This window comes from Siphateles boraxobius, unplaced genomic scaffold (assembly GCF_051911475.1).
Source record: "Siphateles boraxobius isolate OS27281-9 unplaced genomic scaffold, OSU_SipBor_1 33, whole genome shotgun sequence".
Classification (NCBI taxonomy): domain Eukaryota; kingdom Metazoa; phylum Chordata; class Actinopteri; order Cypriniformes; family Leuciscidae; genus Siphateles; species Siphateles boraxobius.
Genome location: NW_027508953.1, coordinates 8,263,155 through 8,283,110, shown reverse-complemented (window position 1 = coordinate 8,283,110; position 19,956 = coordinate 8,263,155). Strand labels below are relative to the sequence as shown.

Sequence of the window (19,956 nt, the reverse complement as noted above, 5' to 3'; positions counted from 1 at the left end):
CCCAAAGACAGTCCTACATAATGAATGGTATGAACAGTGAAACAGTTATCCTCAAATCATTTATTAAAATAAAATACAATATGGACCAAAAATCTGAGATGTCTAGTATTTAGGATTTCACCTCTAGTAAAAAATCTACTTTTCCATTAGGATTATTCTAAACTGTTTTGATGAAGTTTGTTACAATTTTTTATTATAGTTTGTTTTATTTGAATTACAAACTTTTTTTTATTAATAGATAATAATCTCTGAATAAAAAATTTGATATCAATATGTTAATGTTCATTTTATATTTTTAATTAAGTTAAAGTCAAAACGTTCCTTGCTTTTCCAAAATCCTTAAACTTTATTTTCATGTGCCAGTTAGATCATGAATCCCAGACTTTCAATGTGGACTTTTGTTGCACACTGTACAGTATTTATTTGCAGAAAAAATACAAATAATAGATGTATAACAACAAAAGTTGTAAAAACATTGATATGCTCTTATGTGAAATTTAGAGACTTGAATTCATAATATAACATTAAAAAAAGTTTAAAGAGAAGCTTGCCTTAGACATTCCTTTAGTAGAGCAGTACAGCCCAGAACGCCGCAAGAACATGTAGTGCTTTTTCCAGGACTTTCGGCCTGTCTCTTTCAAATAAAGGAAACCCTGGATCTCTGGACAGCTGCTGGAATTCAAGAAATTCTGTGCAGGAGGGGAAAAAAAGCAAAGGGCCATCTGGAAAATGAGTTTTTCAAACCTGGATGCCTTCCATTCTTTAATAACACGACCTCTCTGCTATCACAAGTCATGAGTATGCAGTTTAAAAGCTGTTTGAATCCACCAAAATGCTAATTCGGCTGCACTGACAATAACACAGTCATGCAAGTGTGACACACATGTTCATAATGTAGGCTAATCCAGATTTTGCTGTGTATCAGATCCATTTGCGTGTCTTCCTCACCTGTAAGAGCTGGGACTGTGGGATAGAGCCATTAGATTCCTGACACCATGCAACCATCTGCTCCGGAAAGAAGTTCTATGAGAGGAAGATAAATGAAGAGAGGTAAGAAAAGACTGTCTGCACTGAACATATGTCAGCAACTCAGAAAAAAGTATTTAAAAATACCTTTTAGTTTGAATGATCAGTAATTGGAAGCCATATCACATATATAATTACGTTTTTAGGTTCACCTGACCCAGATTGGATGTCTTTCTTAGTGGGCAATTATATAAGACTATTCTTGCTAGACTAAGATTGAGTGCAAAAGAATGGGACAAACTTTGCGGATTGAAAATGTACAACTTTTTTAAAGTTTTTTTTTCTCCTTAAATAGATTCATATATATGATTATATACTTAGCTCTCTGGTGTTGTTTAGTCATTCGAAAAAACGCGGACTTTATTCAAAAAAGCTAAATGGTCATAAAAAAAAGTCACACTTCTGTTGTTCACGCCATAGGAAATGAATGGGAAATAGGCGAAAATACAGAGACATTTGTTTGTGTGGACAATCTACAAATCAGCCACGATGCAGCAAAAAAGTGCACAGCAATGAAGGGGTGACACTAAAATATTAAGAGTGCAAAATAGACACATTGTAGATGAGCTGATCACACTAAATCAACAACTCAATTGTTTAATAATCAGCAAATCCAGGCATGACCTTTAGCCCTTTATCAGTTGAACATGGTAAGAAGCATGCACAAATTCACAGACGCACGAGCTGAAACTCATCTAAAAGCTAATTTGGGCGAGTTGCACTAAGCATTAGCCAAAGCCAGGGATTACCAAGAGCAGTTTAAGTGCTCCGTCAAATAGACTCGGACTAACCGGCCCAAAGACGCCTCAAGCACTGACACATACTGTACATACCATACTAAAGCACAGGCTCAAATAAGATTAAGCCTTTGCGTGAACATTTTTTCAAGCGTACAAAAAGTCCATGGCTTATAAAGAATGATAAAATGGTTCACAGTGTTCACACCGTAAGGTGCTTATACCACACATGTTCAAATGTACTTGTCGAAATGCCATCAGTTAAAGGGTGTCGAGTACAGACTTATAAAATTAAAAAAGCAGGTTACATGCTTAGTGAGGTGGAACATGTACAAGCTGTACTTGAATGGCTGGAAATGGATTAACAAGGAGGCTTTTTCTCGCATATGGAAAACAGGAATGAGAGAACTTGTTGGTTTGTTTGACATATTTACATATTTAAGGGATTTATAGCTTGCAGGTCATGTATCAAGTATTCTTAGTGAGATTTTCAAGGATAATCTGACTTTAATTTCAAGGGATTTAAGCTTGAAGTGGTGGTCTGGAGAGGTAAGCAAACACATGGGTGGGCTGAATGGAAGCAGTTGTTCTCGGCGACAACTCACCAGTGGGTTTCTGAAGAACTCATACTTGGCGTAGTTCTTCCTGAAGAGAAACTTGCTCTCTGGAGACATGCAGGCCTGCACTGAAACTACCGGTTCATGATCTTCCAGGCACCTCTCTGTATTCAAACAAACACAGATGACATCAAAACTATGTTAGTTACTGGTATGGTGGTCGTTAATGCTGTAATGGATTTTCACATGATCACTTTAAAATCTCCAAACACTTAGAATCAGAGCATATGGATAGAGTTGTGACCTTTGAAGCTTGGAAATATAAAAATGTCTGTCGGGGAAGTTTTTTCTTTTTTTTTCCCAGCTAATAACCACTAAGCCATGGCTCCAAGAGGGGGGGGGTTATATATCTATATTTTGTAACTGTTTGGTGTCATAGAACACCCACTGACATAGGAATATATTCAAAACTGTGAGATGTATATGTCATGAAGCGGTTCAATATACCTGTCTGGCGCGGGTAAAATAATTATAATGCTGAAGGTGAGGCGCAATTCAAACAGCATGAGTGAATCACAGCGCACTCTCTCCATCTTTCCCTCTTAAAATGCACAAATAGCTTCACATCACCCCAGCGTGTCTGCACTATAAGTGAGCTGCACAATTGATACAGGAATTGTCACTTGCACAATTGAGACTGTGTTGCATCATCACTAATGTTTATAATTTGCATTTTTCTATTGCCAGTGTTTAAACCACTCAGCCCTTGCACACTCTAGAGACGTTGCACACTCAAAGCATGCAAAAATAAAGCCGCCTCAAACGGCTCGCGAGTACCAAATTGCACTTAAATGGTCAAATACACAGAAATGTACAAAATTACTTGAGTACTCTCGTAAACACAGTTGGTTTTGTCTTAAGTGAACGAATAGTTGAGAAAGAAAATGTATGTGTAACAATTTATTGGATCAGTGCATTTTGGTTTTAAAGTGACAACAGTCTAATAATCGTGCCGCTGTCTCTCTCATTAATATTAAAGGTTAACTAAACACTAAAACAACTTTTTTTAGTTAATGTTCTTAACTAAAGCTTCATAAATGCTGTTCATTGATTCGAGTAAATTTTTTGACATTTGGGTTTAAAGTGTTTTAATTCTACAATATATGGTGTAAAAACGCCTGAGTGCTGCCCTCTTCAGGTTGAACAGTGGCTACTGCAGTTGAATTTTCCTATTGGAAATTGTGGTACTCTTTGACGTCAGAGGGTACCAGCTAACCACGCCCTTGCTTACAGAGAGACGCGTCTCAGGTGCACGCCCCCCCTCCGCTGGACTCTGCCCACTTTTCCAGCATTTTTCAAATATTGCCAGTGGGTGGAGTCAGGCTCTGACCAGGGGTTTAGTTACCCTTTAATGGCACTCACTGCTCATGAATAAATATATTTTTTTAACTTTTTTTGTAACTTTGTAAGAATTATTCTGCATTTAATTCAGGGAATGCTATCCAGTATTATTTTACATTTGATTCCTTATTAAATTTCTTACTACTTTAAAGGGCCCCTATTTTGAAAATGATCTTTCATGTAGTGTGTAACATAGCTCTAAGTGAATGAAAACATCCTGCAAAGTTTTAAATCTGAAAGTGCACCGTATATTAAGTTATTGTCTTTCAAATGTAAGAGTCGTCTCTGAGTCAATTAAATGAATCGTTTTTCAAACGAGTCATAAGCCGTTTTGTTGTGACGTCAAGATGAAACATTAGTATATTGCCCACGTATTGCACGCGCAGACACAAGGGAAACTTGAACCTGAACGAAACGGAAACGAACAAAAAACTCAAACGCATTACTGACTATTTTAGTTAAACACAAATGATAAAAACACCAACCAGAATAACAAACCACTCGGAAACTTTAATAGATCTGTTATTCACAAATCATGCTGAGAGGATTGGTAAAACATACAATCTCATTACAGGGCTTTCTGATCATAATATTGTATTTGTCTCCCGAAAATTAAGTAAAAAGCGATTTAATTCATCTACATTTAATAACCATTACAATTTTATTCCAAAACATCTACATCAAAATCTTGATATTATTCTTAATGAACTAAATTGGTCTGAGTTTTTTTCTGATAATGATATTGAAACCAATTCCAAGATACTTAACGCTAAAATTACAGATGTTATGGAACCTTTTATAAAAAGAGGAAAAGGATAAAAAAGGGGAAATCATCTACCCTGGCTGAATAATCAATGCAAAATACTTATGAAGGAAAGAGACATCTTACTCAAAGTGTTTTTAAAATCTGGTCTTATCATTGATAGGCAAAGATTTACTTACATGAGGAATAAAACAACTCATACCTTACGTAAGACCAAGGCAAATTTTTTCTTGGATGTCATTACAAGTGCAAATGGAAATGGCGAACTAATATGGCAAAATATTAATAAACTGATTGGAAAGCAAAATAAAATGAATAATAATAGATTGGAAGTAAAAGTTAATAACGAGCCGATAAATAATCCAAAAGAATTAGCAACTGAATCCAATAATTCTTTTATTAATTCTGTCAATGAAATAACACAAATGTTTAGTTCCTTAGAGATATCTCGTAAGCCTATTAATCCTGGACAGCCGGTTTTCAGGTTAGAGCAAATAACGGTTCTGGAAGTGGCTAACATTATTAAGTCTATGAAACCCTCAAAGGCCAAAGATGTGTATGGCCTTGACACACATCTTTTAAAAATACACAAAGACGCGCTGGTATGCCCGATAACACATTTGATAAATTTATCAATTAAAATGGCAGTTGTTCCATCAGGATGGAAGGTAGCTATAGTCTCACCAATTTTTAAATCATGAGACAAAACAAACATTTCAAAATTATCGCCCCATCAGCATCCTCCCTGTTGTATCTAAGGTTGCAGAAAAGTGGATCGCCAAGTTGCAGAATAAACACCTCAGCAACGGCCATTCACTCCTTCATCCCATGCAATTTGGGTTTCACCAGTACCATTCCACAGAGACTGCAAACTGTGTCTTTGTAGAAACAGTGAAATCCTTGCTTGATAAAACCACCTGTGTTGGTGCAGTCTTTTTGGATTTAGAGAAGGCGTTCGATACTGTAGATCATCGAGCCCTTCTGTCTAAACTAACTCACTTCAACTTTGCAGAAGATGCGCTAGTTTGGTTTCAATCTTACTTGTCCAACAGAAGACAATCTGTGAGTGTTGGTGACGCTAAGTCGTCTTACCTTTAATGTTCAGCAGGAGTTCCACAAGGTTCTACTTTGGGACCAGTATTGTTCTCTGTTTATATATGATCTGGCAAACGTTTATCAAAAAGTCAATTTTCAAATGTATGCTGATGCGGTTATTTTTAAACCGGCTAAAACCACACAGGAAGCATCATCCATCCTTACATCAGCACTGTAGAATATACAGCATTGGCTGCTTAAATCTTGCTTACTACTGAACAAAAAGAAAACTGTTGCTATGATTTTCACAAAAAAACCTATAAAACTGGAGCGGTCCAATGTGTTCCTGGGGGAAGTGGAACTTGACATTGTAGAGGAGTTCAAGTACCTCGGGGTCACACTGGACACAACACTTTCCTTTAAAAAACACATCAAACTTACAGCGAACAGAATCAATTTCAATTTACATAACTTTAAACAAATCAGATCATCAATGACAATTACTTCTAAAATGTTCCTACACTCAATGATATTTTCACATATAGATTACTGCTTATATATAGATTATAGTATTATTGATACTATGTATACTGTCTGAAAGTGTGTTGTGTTTCATGCTTGATATTGTATATTGTTATATCCTATTGTGTTTTATTATTTTATATGTTGTTGTCTTCCTGCCTCGGGACTACAGGTGAAAATTAGCATTTATGCTATAACCTGGCTCATTTACAGTCTGTACAGAAATGTTAGATTGTTCATTAGATTTTGCACTGTCCCGAATAAAAAAATAAATACAAATAAAAAAATAAAATAAAATAAAAAACTTGAACCGGCAGCTGATTGCTGTGGATACTGGATAGCATCATGTCGAGAAGACGTGGTGCTCTACAATGTGAAGGTAAAGCCAGTTTTTTTCCCCCACTGCCCAAGGACAAGCATGTGAAGAATCAGTGGTTAAAATTAATCTTTACCACGATATCACAGCAGTATAATCCTAAACTTTTGCTGTGCTCCCTTTATTTTACTGACGACTGCTTCTCAAATCTTGCAGTTCAATGCAGGTTTCGCAAACCGCTTACTCTTGAAAGAAGGTGTTGAAAATACTTAGTTTTGAGTTTTATATTGCGTAGGTCTCCTGCTAACTGGTTAACTCACATTATTACTGTCTTACTGATTTACTTCTGCTTATCAGCTGTGGGCCACTATTACCTAAAACTCTTTCTATTAATGCAGATTTTCTGTCGTTCTCACTACTTTGAGGAAATATTTGTTTTACCAACGTTTATGTTACATCAGATCATTCACTCTAGAGCTCGGCTAATGTACATTGCATACATGCACTGTTATTGATACAGTTTCCACCTATTCATCGCAATATATTCGAAAAATACTCTGTAAATAAATTAGTACAAGTAAAATAATTGGTTTGTTGATGGACATGCACTTGTTAATGCTGATGGTGAGGAATTACAGTTGCAACATCTTATAATGTGCCTCAAACAGAGTAGTGTATCACTGAGAAACATCCCTCAAGTTGTCCTTGCGATGGAGGTTCAGGTTGAATAACTAGTTCTTCCAATGTTTCATCATCGGACTCGCACTCGCATTAATATGGTCAAATCGACGTCATTGTTCGTTACTGTGTTTATTTTACATTGTAGGAAGCCTCAGGACATGCAAAGCTGACGTTGTTATGGCAATGGGCGTTTTTGTTTTCGACGCACTGTACACTGTAAACCAATCACAACAGACTGAGCTGTCTGGCCAATCAGAACAGAGTAGCTCGCGGAAAGGAGGGATTTAGAGGGATTGATTCATTTGACGAGTCGCTTGAGAATCACTGAAAATGTGATGATGTGCAAATGTATATCATGAGGAAATTAAACCTCAGTTTTTTACCTTTGATGCACGTAAACATGTTGTAGGAGACTCCACAACAACATTAGGAAACTTTAAAATAGCATAATAGGGGCCCTTTAAATACTTTTTCTAAATACTAGTATTTAAATACTACTGTCACCCAATTTGTTCAAATTATATTTGGACTGAGCCGCACAGAAATGACCAAAAATATTTTTTTTATTCATCTTTGTTCAAAAGTTATGTTGTCGAAAAAGTTAACAAAGTTGAGCCAAAATTGGTTCAGAGGCTGTATTTCGGCCAAAGTTTGATCAATCGAAACGAAAATTGGTACGTTTCATCGGAAGCATGGTCTGAGGGTCCATGCCAAAGTTGGGAACAGCGCCACCTATGGGTCATGAGATATGAAAAATATATATTTTGGCCAATAACTTTTGAACAGTTTGTCAGAACTTTGAATTTTGTAATAATTTGCAATATCTTTATGAAAATTGGCACACAAAAAACAACTTAAAGCACTGTTTATTTAATTTGTATCTTTATTTTATTTTATTTATGCTACTGCTTGTAATTTGATTATTTGTTTTTATTTTATTACTAACTCTTTTTTCGTGTATTCAATTCAGCATTTGAAATCAGGCGTGTGTTGTGCTATTATGCAACAAAATTGCCCCATTATAAAAACAAAAATGCACTGCATGATTCAACCATTTAGGTGAGAATTTTTTTTTTTTTTACAAATGTCAACAACAACAAAAAAATCTGTTACACTTTTACACACACACACACACACACACACACACACACACACACACACACACACACACACACACACACACACACACACACACACACACACACACACACACACACACACACACAAACAATTGAGAGACCACTGCAAATATTTAGATGAGAAAATAATTATTTTTTGAGAAATGTCAACAAAAAAAAAAAAAAATGCTTCAGCAAGGTTGGAATCGGGCAGATCTGTCTTTGTGGAGGACACATGAATCAAGCCACATACAAGGATTTCCTGGAAGAAAGCTTGCTTCCTTCTGCTCTGACAATGTTCCCCAAGTCTGAGGATTGTTTTTTCCAGCAGGACAATGCTTCATGCCACACAGCCAGGTCAATCAAGGTGTGGATGGAGGACTACCAGAAGACCCTGTCATGGCCAGCCCAATCTCCAGACCTGAACCCCATTGAAACCCCTCTGGAATGTGATCAAGAGGAAGATGGATGGTCACATCCAAGCAGAGCTGCTTGAATTTTTGCACCAGGAGTGGCATAAAATCAGTCAACATCAATGTCAAAGACTGGTAGAGAGCATACCAAGACGCATGAAAGCTATGATTGAAAATCAGGGTTATTCCACCAAATATTGATTTCTGAACTTTTCCTAAGTTAAAACATTAGTATTGTGTTGTTTAAAAATGAATATTAACTTATTTTCTTTCCATTATTCAAGGTCTGACAACACTGCATCTTTTTTGTTATTTTGACAAGTTGTCATTTTCTGCAAATAAATGCTCTAAATGACAATATTTTTATTTTGAATTTGGGAGAAATGTTGTCAGTAGTTTATAGAATAAAACTAAAATGTTAATTTTACCTAAACACATACCTATAAATAGTAAAACCAGAGAAACTGATAATTTTGCAGTCGTCTCTTACATTTTTCCAGAGCTGTATATATATTGAAAGAGATTCATAAAAATACATAGAATAAATTATTTGCATTACATATATATATATATATATATATATGTGGGCATTGCTAACGGCATGCTTTACCAGTTAAACAACAAAAACAAACAAAACGTTACAAATATATGATATCCTATAATGAAAAAATATTCCAAATTAACTGTATATTGTAATGTCTATGCTTTTTAAGTATAGCATCATTCATATGTCAAAGACAATAAAGCACTGGCTCAAACCCCATCTAATGTATCTGTTGTGTATCTGATCCCTCATCTGCTAATTCACTCCTCTGAAAAGAGCACAAGAGAAGGAGAGAGAGCATGACTGTGTATGAAAGAGAAAGCGAGGGAAAGCGAGAGGCATTGCAGAGGGATGAGGTCATGTATTTAGCTTGATTGCACTGAGGGTTGATGGCAGAAAAGTCAGCAGAGTCTCTCTGCTAATGGCTTACGTAAGAGCAACGTTTCTAGAAGGTTTCCATAACGTTGGCACGCTGATGTCTCCAGAAGTGATGAGGGAAACACATCCAACTACACCACATAATGCTAAGCCTCTCTAGAGATGTCAGCTGACCAAAACAGACCACACCCTGTCACATTTTGACATCATACCATTTGACCTGCACAATCAGTGCCTAAGCAGAAGTAACATCTTTCCTTCATGGCTTTAAAGTGGAAGCATTCAAATAAATAGCTGATTGTGTCAGTCCGAATTATTTCAGAATCTCAATAAAAGGATTTTCAAGAGCCTACAAGAGCAATGACTGCATCTCTAAAGGTCAGGCAGAGTTAAATCTGTTTAGTTTGATTTGGGCAAGGGTTAATCTGTAATCTGCCTGAGAAACACACAGCCACACGTGGACTAATTGATTGCCGGCGAGATTAAGCACTAGTTCTTCATGACCTCGCCTTCTCTACTGTCATTTTCTCAAAAGCATCTGCATTGTGAACGCTTTTCCTTTCCTTCAGGTTAGACGCTCTTACGAGCGGTTGCGCATGCAAAATGCGCGGCCGTGCGTGATGTATAAAGTCGTATTTGAGAGCTTAAGTGTTAATAGGGGAACAAGTATGTGTGTATATAAGACTCTGAGTCTGGGCTTGCTGAAAGGTGATTTCCTGTTACACAGTGCCGTGCACTGGGAACCCAGTGTCCCTGGACAGAACAGCGTGTCCTCCTAGACTGGGTGTGTGCTGGGTGTGTGCCGCAAGAATACGTCATACAGATGCAGAAAAAGACTATACACATATGATGGCTTGGCTTACCCACACCAAGCAGGGAATGATGCTCCACTAGCGACCAGCAGTTGTCATCCAGGCAGTGGGTCTTGTAGACCAGGAACTGACACACATCTCTGGCCGTCATGTCGGCAGGGACCTCCACAACTTTTCCCACACCATCCTCGCTGAAAACTTTGATGATCTGTTCAACACACATACACAGAATGTCCATTACAGATGCATACATTGCTTAATATGACCTCAAAGCGATGTTCTTAATGAGTCTAATTTGTCGAACAATTACAAACACACTTTTGCAAAATGCTCCAGATGGGATAATTACATAGCTTGTGTTTTGACAACTTAGCCTCGTGCTCGTCCTGCGTGAACCGTCCAAAGTGACAAATATGTTCAAATACAAACTTTTCGGTTACCTAAGAGTAAAAAGTAGGCTTGGAGGGAAAAAAAAGTTTATTTGTTGTTTATGTTTTTGTTCTTGCAAACCATGCATATCTCAATGTTTATGTGGCCCTAAGCCCAATCCGCATGGACTCTTAGTGTTTAGGTTGAGCCCGGCTCTCATAAGTGTGACTGACTTTAACACACACACACACACACACGCACAAGAGGATATACTCCATTAAGAGGCTGAATTCACATGAATGCCAAAGCCAATGGCCCAGATAAAGGGAAAAGAAAGAGAAATGCTTTCAATTCTTCCAATGACCGTGCACACAACACAGAAATGACTAACTTAAATGTAAGTAAATGCACACCTAAACATACACATGCATCCACAAAAGCAACCATTTCAACAAACACTTTAACCATCTAAAATCACGGAAGAAGCCCACAGCGTAGCGTGCAATTTATGCACAAAAATAATCTGCATGACTAGATTTGATTTTTTTTTTGTAGACTGGCATCTGCAGGATGCTTCTCTTCTGAAAAAGTAGTTACTGTCAGTCTTACCTCTACTGGCTGATACAAGCAACAGTCCGGCGAACACGATGGCATTTTCTCTCTGAGACAACCTCTGCTCACTCACGCGGCGAGAGAGAGTGAGTGAGTGAGTGAGTGAGTGAGAGAAAAAGAAAGAGAAAGAGGGAGGGCAAGGGAGGAAAGAAGGGGAGGAGGGAAGGAAAGCGAGAGGATGAGAGGAGTTGAGAATGGGCAGAGGGTTGAGATGAGACCAAGAGAGTTGCTAAACGAGAGAGAGAGAGAGAGAGAGAGAGAGAGAGAGAGAGAGAGAGAGAGAGAGAGAGAGAGAGAGAGAGAGAGAGAGAGAGAGAGAGAGAGAGAGAGAGAGAGAGACTCAGCTGACAAGCAGCTTGTGCCTGACAATACTCCAGTGGATTAAGCTGCAAATAAGAAAGTCTAGGTGAGAGAGAAACAGAGAGAGATGACTAGTGCTTCAATTTATTAATAAAACTGATACACTGGGTTTCTCTATATTAAATAGATTGTTCACCCAAAAATGAAAATTGTTTCTTCACTTACATCATTTACTTTTTCCTAACATGCATAACTTATTCTACCATGGAACAAAAATATATTTTATGGAAAAGAGCAACCTCAACAAGGAAAATGAATGGGGACTGAGGCTGTCTTGCTGTCAAATCTCATTTAAATATACAACATGGATTATGTGTCTGATAACATTATTCCGTTTATTTAGACATGAAACATGCTTTCTACAAAATGCTTTACAATAACAAATATCAGAATATGATAAAAAATATCAATAATCAAGTTACAAGAATATAAATATACAATAGATTTGTAATAAAATAAATTAACTTTCAAGTTAAATAATAATCACAATAATAACAGGCAAGATTACTGATTAATCAACTGATATTTGCCATCTATTAAGCATTTAAAAAATATTATTTATTTTACTTTATTATTTAATATTTAAAATGTAATAATACGTACATTTTATGGAATAATGCGGTACAAGAAAATATAATTGTAAAGTAAAATAAATAGTGAATAATAATTTGTTAATTTGTCATTATATTACATATGTACTGAGGCATCAGGCATATCCAACAACCACAATTCTTTCCTTCCTTCCATTTTTTTCCCTCCCTTACCTTCCATCATCCCTTCCTTTGTCTCTTTTCCCTCAACCTAACTCTCTCTTTCTCCCCCACATCAAACTTTGCCTTGGCTTCTGTCAAAGTTTCAAATTCTCAGAAAGCCTTGAGACAGAGCTCCACATCCAGCTCTCACGACACACACACAGAGTGAGATTTTGTTCTCATTCTTTTTTTTCACTCCCATTTCCCCCCTGAAGTTTGTCTTTGAACTCCACAGCCAAAGAAAACCTTTCCCTCTCCTTTTCTCAAAACTCAGCATATCACAACTGGAGAGTGTTTCTTAAACACACACGACAGAGGCCAAATCCCAGCAAAATCCCTCCTCCCACAACACAACACTTCACTAAAATGAGTGATTCTCTTTCTCATACGGAACAAACTCAATACCTTACAATTTCTCACTATTTGAAATATGTACGTTCACTTTAAGTGTGTTAAAGAATAAAAACAAATTCTAAAACACCATTCTGTCCTCTCAGACGGAAGACAACTGTATCATGTAATCTGACTCGACACCATGAAGAAAAGGATGTTGGGGGTTGAGTTATTGGCAAGACCATTATAGCAGTGGGAACTGTTTGCAGAGCATTGTTTCATTGCTCATGCTGAGTTATACATGCGCCATTCTACTGCCGTAAATGCTATTTTCTACCAGCTTTACGATTTAAGAGCGTTTACCCAATGTTGTTTAAACGCATCCTTATAGTCATGTGGCTTCGAGCAAACGTTTGCTCTGTACTGCTCTGTCCCGCCTCTGCCGGTCACATGGGAGGATCTTTAAATGTTAAATAAAGGTTTTGCAAACATTCTGAGGGTCACATGGCAACAAAGTGTTTGTTGGGAGTTAATAGAGTGCTGTCCAAGCTTTGTTCACAGTTTGTATAAAGGGGGAAGAGATAATCCAAGAATAGAATGGAGGTCACAGTATATGGCCAATACTTATGATATATTAGGTTCTGTGATATATATTATATAACACAGCTATACGGACAGATAGACCAATAGAATGATAGACAGAAAGACAGATGGATTCACAAGGTCCAAGAGAAAGTAGCATATTTAATATTTTTTCATTTAATATTTGGTCTGCCATGACGGGGTCCGGGACCGTCACATCTGTGACAATGACCAGTTGGAGAATAGAAGCTCGTAAACCGCTTTCAAACATGCCGAAACGAAAGAGAGAGGAACAAGTTGTGGAGCTATGACAGTCCTCCTGCCTTTGGTTTGACCATGAGTGTCTGTGTGTAATGGATACAAAACTAGAAAAGCAAACTAAGCGCTGGCTATGCTCACAAGCACACCGATGCATACATGCATTCATGAACACATGGATAAGACAACAATTAAATTGACTGGCCACAGCACACTAAGACTGTAGCAAGACTGACCTTCACCGTGGAAGATCAAAGACATCAGAAACAAGAAATGTGAGCTATCAAAACTGAATAAGAGCCTGGTTACCGGAAATGGTCAACCTAACTTAACCAGTAACCTGTTTTCATTATGATATATACCTGTTTCCATTCTAACAGTGGTTCCCAAACTGGGGTACGTGAGGTGACAGAGGGGGTTACGCTAACAAAATGCTGAGTTTTGCCGTTCATTTAATTCTACCCCACCTTAAAATAACATTAAAACGAGCATGTGTACCTAACAGGCAGAATGCCACCTCTACGTGTAAAAAACGGAAAATGGTTGTGCTGTAAAAGATCAAATACATGACATCCAAACAAATTACCCTTTGCGGTGAAAACTGTCGTGCATCTGATAATTTGTGTGCAGAGTATGTTGCCATAGCAAATTGCACTACATTACTGCCGTTCTCAACAATGTACATTTGTACTTGAGTAAAAGTGGGGGTTTAGCACTTAATAGCATGAAGAACAAATAGACACAGACTGTGCATAGACATCTATTTAACTCTTTCCCAACCAGTGTTTTTAAAAAGTTTCCATACAGCGCCAGCATTTTTGATCATTTTCACAAATTTTTCATGGCCCCCAGAATATTTTGCTGTGTGAATATCTGAACATGCAATCAAATGAAAGAACAGACCCTCTGCTTTTGAAAAAAAGAAAAACTTTTATACTAGCTTCATATATTCCTTTATCAACACCTGAATGTGGGAAAGTTTCATAAAAAAAGAAGATTTTTTTTGTCAAAGACTACGTCTGGATGGGATTCAGATTGATGATCAAAACACAGATGGAGTAGATCGAGTTCATCAACACCCTCAGAGCTTGTACAGTCCTACACCTCGTCCTGGGTCGACATTTCATTCAGTAACATTAGGCAGTTTTGATTTATATGCTTTTTTAATGTTGATGATCGCATTATTTTACCTAAGCATCTGCATACATATGCTATCGCTTGTTTCTGTTTCTTTTTCGCCTGTGTTTTGATCCAGAGATTCTGTACTCTTTGTGTAATAGTGCTTCCAACCGGAATCATGGAAAGCCGGAAAATTCCGTCATTGGCAGGGAAGCGTTGTCTCATAAATGACGGAAAATTCCGTGAATGGCGGGGAAAGAGTTAAGACTCAAACACTCTTTGATACAAAAACACCCTGTGTGAGTTCTTTTTTTTTTAATGTTGACAATATATTATGCAAGCAAGAATTTTTTCCAGAATATCCACACGATTTTAAACAACAGTTCAACAAACAAAAAGGTAAAATTATTAAGTGATGTATAGCCTACATTTTAAATAGTATTGTCAAAATTGTTTGCTCTATTTTCCAACAAAATAATAGTTCCAACAAAAGCCACAGCAGAACAGTTGTGCATCTCCAAGCAACACATAGCGGTGTTTCGTTAGTGAACTAATGGGAAGAGTCAATGATTTAATGACCCATTAAATACAGCAACTTTGCTCGCTAAATTAATTAATTGATGACTCGTTTATTAAGACAGTAGTGACTTGCCGCCACCTACTGGTGCTTCTCTGAGCAGGATTAAACTGTGTGTAAATGCAGCTTCACTGCCGTGCAAAGGTGGCTTTTGTTGAGAATTATTTAATTTGATTGAAATTAGTAACTTATTGCTTTATTCATTATATTAAAAATTATTAATGAAATTAATAATTTGACATAAGACGTAACACAATTAAATAGGGTAAAATCAATTTAAGGGGCAAATAGTGTCCCTTAATGGAAAAGGTGAGTGGAAGAGAGGGCGTTAAATGCCACAGGGGGTAAAACACTCTAAAAAGTTTGGGAACTGCATTATGATATATATACTTAGCTTAGGTAAGAAGGCATTTGAAAATTATGCTTTTTTTCCAGCCAACTGAAATATCCTAAAGGAAATATTGTTCTAAGAATTGTACAATTCCCCCTGTCTAAGCTAGAGTAAAAAATAAATAAAAAGTGTGAGAGACCTGTGGTTGCTAAGTAAAACAGCCCAAATGTGTTCATTTCTGGACAGGCCTGTGTTCTGCGATCAGTCACCTCACTCTTATTACCTAACTAGACAGCAAATTCAATTTCAACCCCTCGCTGGTCTGACGCCCATGCGTGTACACTCAAACACATGCATTACAACCTGTAGATTACTGAACTCTATGTGAACCTGCCTTTCAATGACATCACAAACGTACTGTAAAAATCCACATTCACAAAGGCAAAAAATATAACCTGCCCTGACATTAATACACACACACCTTTGTTTAGAGATCTCAGGGGATAAACTTTAGTGACAGCTTTGGAAGTTTCAGGTTTCATGAAGAGGAGAAGAGCCAGTCAGTGCGTGTAATATATATATATATATATATATATATATATATATATATATATAAATATAAGAGAGATAGAGATAGAGATAGAGATAGAGAGAGAGATAGAGATAGAGATAGAGAGGGAGAGAGAGAGAGAGAGAGAGACATGTTTGGGCAACCTGACGTGTTTTGTCAGTTCATCAGCAAGTAGAAACCAAATGAATAAAGAATAAAAACAGATAAACAGGATACTTTTGCCACAAGATGCATTTTCTGTTCAACATTTCAACTGGAGTGGTGAATATTTACCACATTTTTATAACCAAATACAAAAACGAGGACTTATGGAACATATATACACCCATTTATGAGAAATACTGTATAATAATACATACACATATACATATACACACACTGATGTAACTACTGATGTAAGGGGATTCAAAAAATCTGAGACCATTGGTGAAAACATGTTTTACATTAGTTTCTAATGTAATACAAAGATGTGTATTACAAATTATATTATCAACATGACATTTTTGAGAAGCTAAGAACTTAAAGAAAGAAATTCTAAAAACTTAATTTAAATAATTAGAATTCTAGATTTATATACAGTAACATTAGTTAGAAAGACAAGTATTTGGTTATTTAGTTAGACGGATATCAAATTAATTAGACAGGTATAAAGTTAGTTAGTTTGTGTTTTTATATTAGTTTCTAATTTAATACAAAGATGTTTATCACAAATTATATTATCAGCAAAAACGATATGAAGTTAGTTAGCCAGGTATAATGTTTGATGGATTAAGCTTATTATAGTTTCATACTTTTGAATTTCACTGCACATTATAATGCTGTATAATGTATAATATAACAATATCCCAAATGATCTATTACGGAGTTTCAATCCACATTTGCATTTTCCAGCCAATTTGGCATTTCTAAGCATATTTAACAAAAGGCTACAGAGAATGCACTGCATGTTTTCAAATACTTATTTGTTTGTCATGGCCCAGATGGTCAAAATACATTATAAATGGATGGATATAAAGTAAAATTATTGCACTTAAACGGTCAAAAACACACAAAATTAGGTCAACATTAAGGTCTTGGCGAGTATCCTTGTAAACGCAGTGGGTTATGTTTTAAACAAACAATTGAGAAAGAAAACGCATGCATCCATGCACTAGCTCTTAAAGGGATAGTTCACCCAAAAATGAAAATTCTGTCAGTATTTACTCACCCTCATGTTGTTCCAACCTCGTAAGACCTTCGTTCATCTTCGGAAAACGAATTAAGATATTTTTGATGAAATCTGAGAGCTGGATCACTCCTCCATAGGCTTCTAAGGGATTGAAACTTGCCAGCCCCGAAAATGTATTAAAGACATCGTTAAAATAGTCCAAATGACTACAGTGGCTCAATCTTAAGTTTATCAAGCGACGAGAATACTTTTTGTTCGCAAAAACAAACAAAAATAACGACTTTATTTCAACTATTCATTTCCTTCTCTGTGGGCCTCTAGTCAGTTAATGTAGTGTGATAGCGTAGAGCTTCGTCACACGTAGGCTCACTATTGGCCGACGCTGGTCATGTGTGTGATGAGTGTAACGTACAACAACAGAAGCTTACGCTATTACACTAGTGAACTGACTCGAGGCCCACAGAGAAGGACATGAATAGTTGAAATAAAGTCGTTATTTTTGTTTGTTTTTGCGCACAAAAAGTATTCTCGTCGCTTGATAAACTTAAGATTGAGCCACTGTAGTCACTTGGACTATTTTAACAATATCTTTAATAACTTTTCGGTGCTGGCAAGTTTCAATCCCTTAGAAGCCTGAGGAGGAGTGATCCAGCTCTCAGATTTCATCAAAAATATCTTAATTTGAGTTCGGAAAGATGAGCGAAGATCTTACGGGGTTGGAACAACACGAGGGTGAGTAAATACTGACAGAATTTTCATTTTTGGGTAAACTATCCCTTTAAAGTGACAGTTGCCTTATATGTGTCTGTCATTAATGTTGATAAAACAACAAAAAACACAAAAAATGGCTTTAATTGTGAGGAATTGGTAATAATAGCCAATGTACTTAATTTATACAGTACTAAAACACTATCCAGTGTCATTTTACATTTGATCTATTGTAGAATAAAGACATTTCTCAAAACGAAATTCAGGCCCTTATATATTATATGCGTGTCTGGCACAAGGACTCAGTTACCCCTTTTCCACCAACAAGAACCAGGTGCTGGGTCAGAGCCAAAGCTAGTGCCGGTTCGGAGTTGGTTCGACTGATGAGCTTTCAAAGAACCGGTTTGCCTTTCCACAGGCTAGAGAGCCATCGCAGAGCCAGATCTTACGTCATCTCATGTTGCCCAGCAACGCTAGCGCGGCAGCGCCAAACACAAACACACCAGGCTTGTTCGAGATGGTTCGGCTTCTCTCAGACCGATCGGCGCAAGACATCGAAGCACTGCGAGAGCGATCCAAAAGCAGAATGAGCCGTATGCTCTCCAAACACTCCCGCAGCTCCGATCAGTCCATGCCGCTCCGATGCATCTCGAACAAGCCTTCCATCAACAATGGCGGTCGTTGCGTTACTTTTTGTGCTCATGGCTTTGCAAACCTACATCGGTGTCCAAACACGGCGAATCCAGCACGTTCGTGCAGCTCGCCGTAACTTGCATTAACGGAGATTACAATCGAGCTGCTATTAGCACGATTAGCTGCTATTTAAAAAATGGCGGTCACAAGTTTCTGTTCGTCTTGTTGGTCACGGTAACCCCGCCCCCAGCCACTGACGTTAGCGGTTCTTACTTCTAGACCAGGAATGATTTGATGCTTCTTAAGAACCACTTTTACTGGTTCGGAGCTGGTGCTTTGGTGGTCGAAAAACAAAGAACCGATTTGAAACTAGGCTCTGGCTCCGAACCAGCACCAGCTCTGCCTTGGTGGAAAAGGGGTAAGTGTCCACATCACTCCAGCAAACAACATGAGTTGGTACATTAATTCTCCTAAAATGTAATTTTCCAATTAACTGACAACAAAAGACCAGACATAAAGATAGCAGTCAAGAAGAATAAAGAATCAAGAGGGACAAAGGTAGTCTGAGGAGAGGATTATTTTCTCATGCTGATGTTTTTAGTAATGTTGGGTCATGCCATCTCTCAAGGGTTGGTGTTGCAGTCAGCTGACCAGGCAGTGTGTGTGCGTGTTTTGTAGTGTGTCCTAAGGCTCTGGCACACAAATAGAAGCAAACTGGTGTTGAGTGTACACTAGGGTGGAGACAGGATCCACACGAAGAGACATATTAAACTCCAATTTGACGGTGTCTCATTTCACAGCACGAACATTTAGTGGGTCACCTGGGAGGAGATTTTTGGCAAAGCTTCTGCTAAATGGGGCATTTGAGTTTGTTTGACTGTGTGAACTAAGAATACAAAGTGGTTCTCACAAACAGCGTGACTCAGGAGACAGGTAAACAAATATGTGGATTGCCATTGATGTGATGGGTCCAAACAGTGTTTAAATTCAGCATATGCATCACTCTACTCAAATCAACTACATGAAACAAGACCGGGAACGTAATACCCTTCTCTTTGTTTTTACAAGACAGACCAATACAGTTATATTTTGTATTGTTACATTAACAATCTAACTAATGTTTATTAATTACTTATTTATTAATATGAAGTATATATCTTCATATACTTAAGTATCTTCTCAAGTTAGTTAGTTAACTGTTAAAGCTTTCTTACATTTATTCCACAATAATAACCAGGAACACAGTAAAATTTCCCTGTGTATTTGATCTTATTACATAT

The 19,956-nt window shown here is 37.2% G+C and overlaps 1 protein-coding gene across 1 annotated transcript in view; it reads right to left on the bottom strand.

The window, feature by feature from the left end:
* The window catches only part of grb10a (growth factor receptor-bound protein 10a), a 73,728-nt gene that overhangs the window by 7,427 nt on the left and 46,345 nt on the right, over window positions 1–19,956 (bottom strand). The window contains exons 6-9 of the mRNA XM_077195344.1: window positions 10,355–10,511; window positions 2,369–2,484; window positions 949–1,023; window positions 552–689 (exon numbers count right to left, since the gene is read on the bottom strand). Coding sequence (XP_077051459.1) covers window positions 552–689; window positions 949–1,023; window positions 2,369–2,484; window positions 10,355–10,511 — 486 coding nt within the window. The remainder of the gene's footprint in view (window positions 1–551; window positions 690–948; window positions 1,024–2,368; window positions 2,485–10,354; window positions 10,512–19,956) is intronic.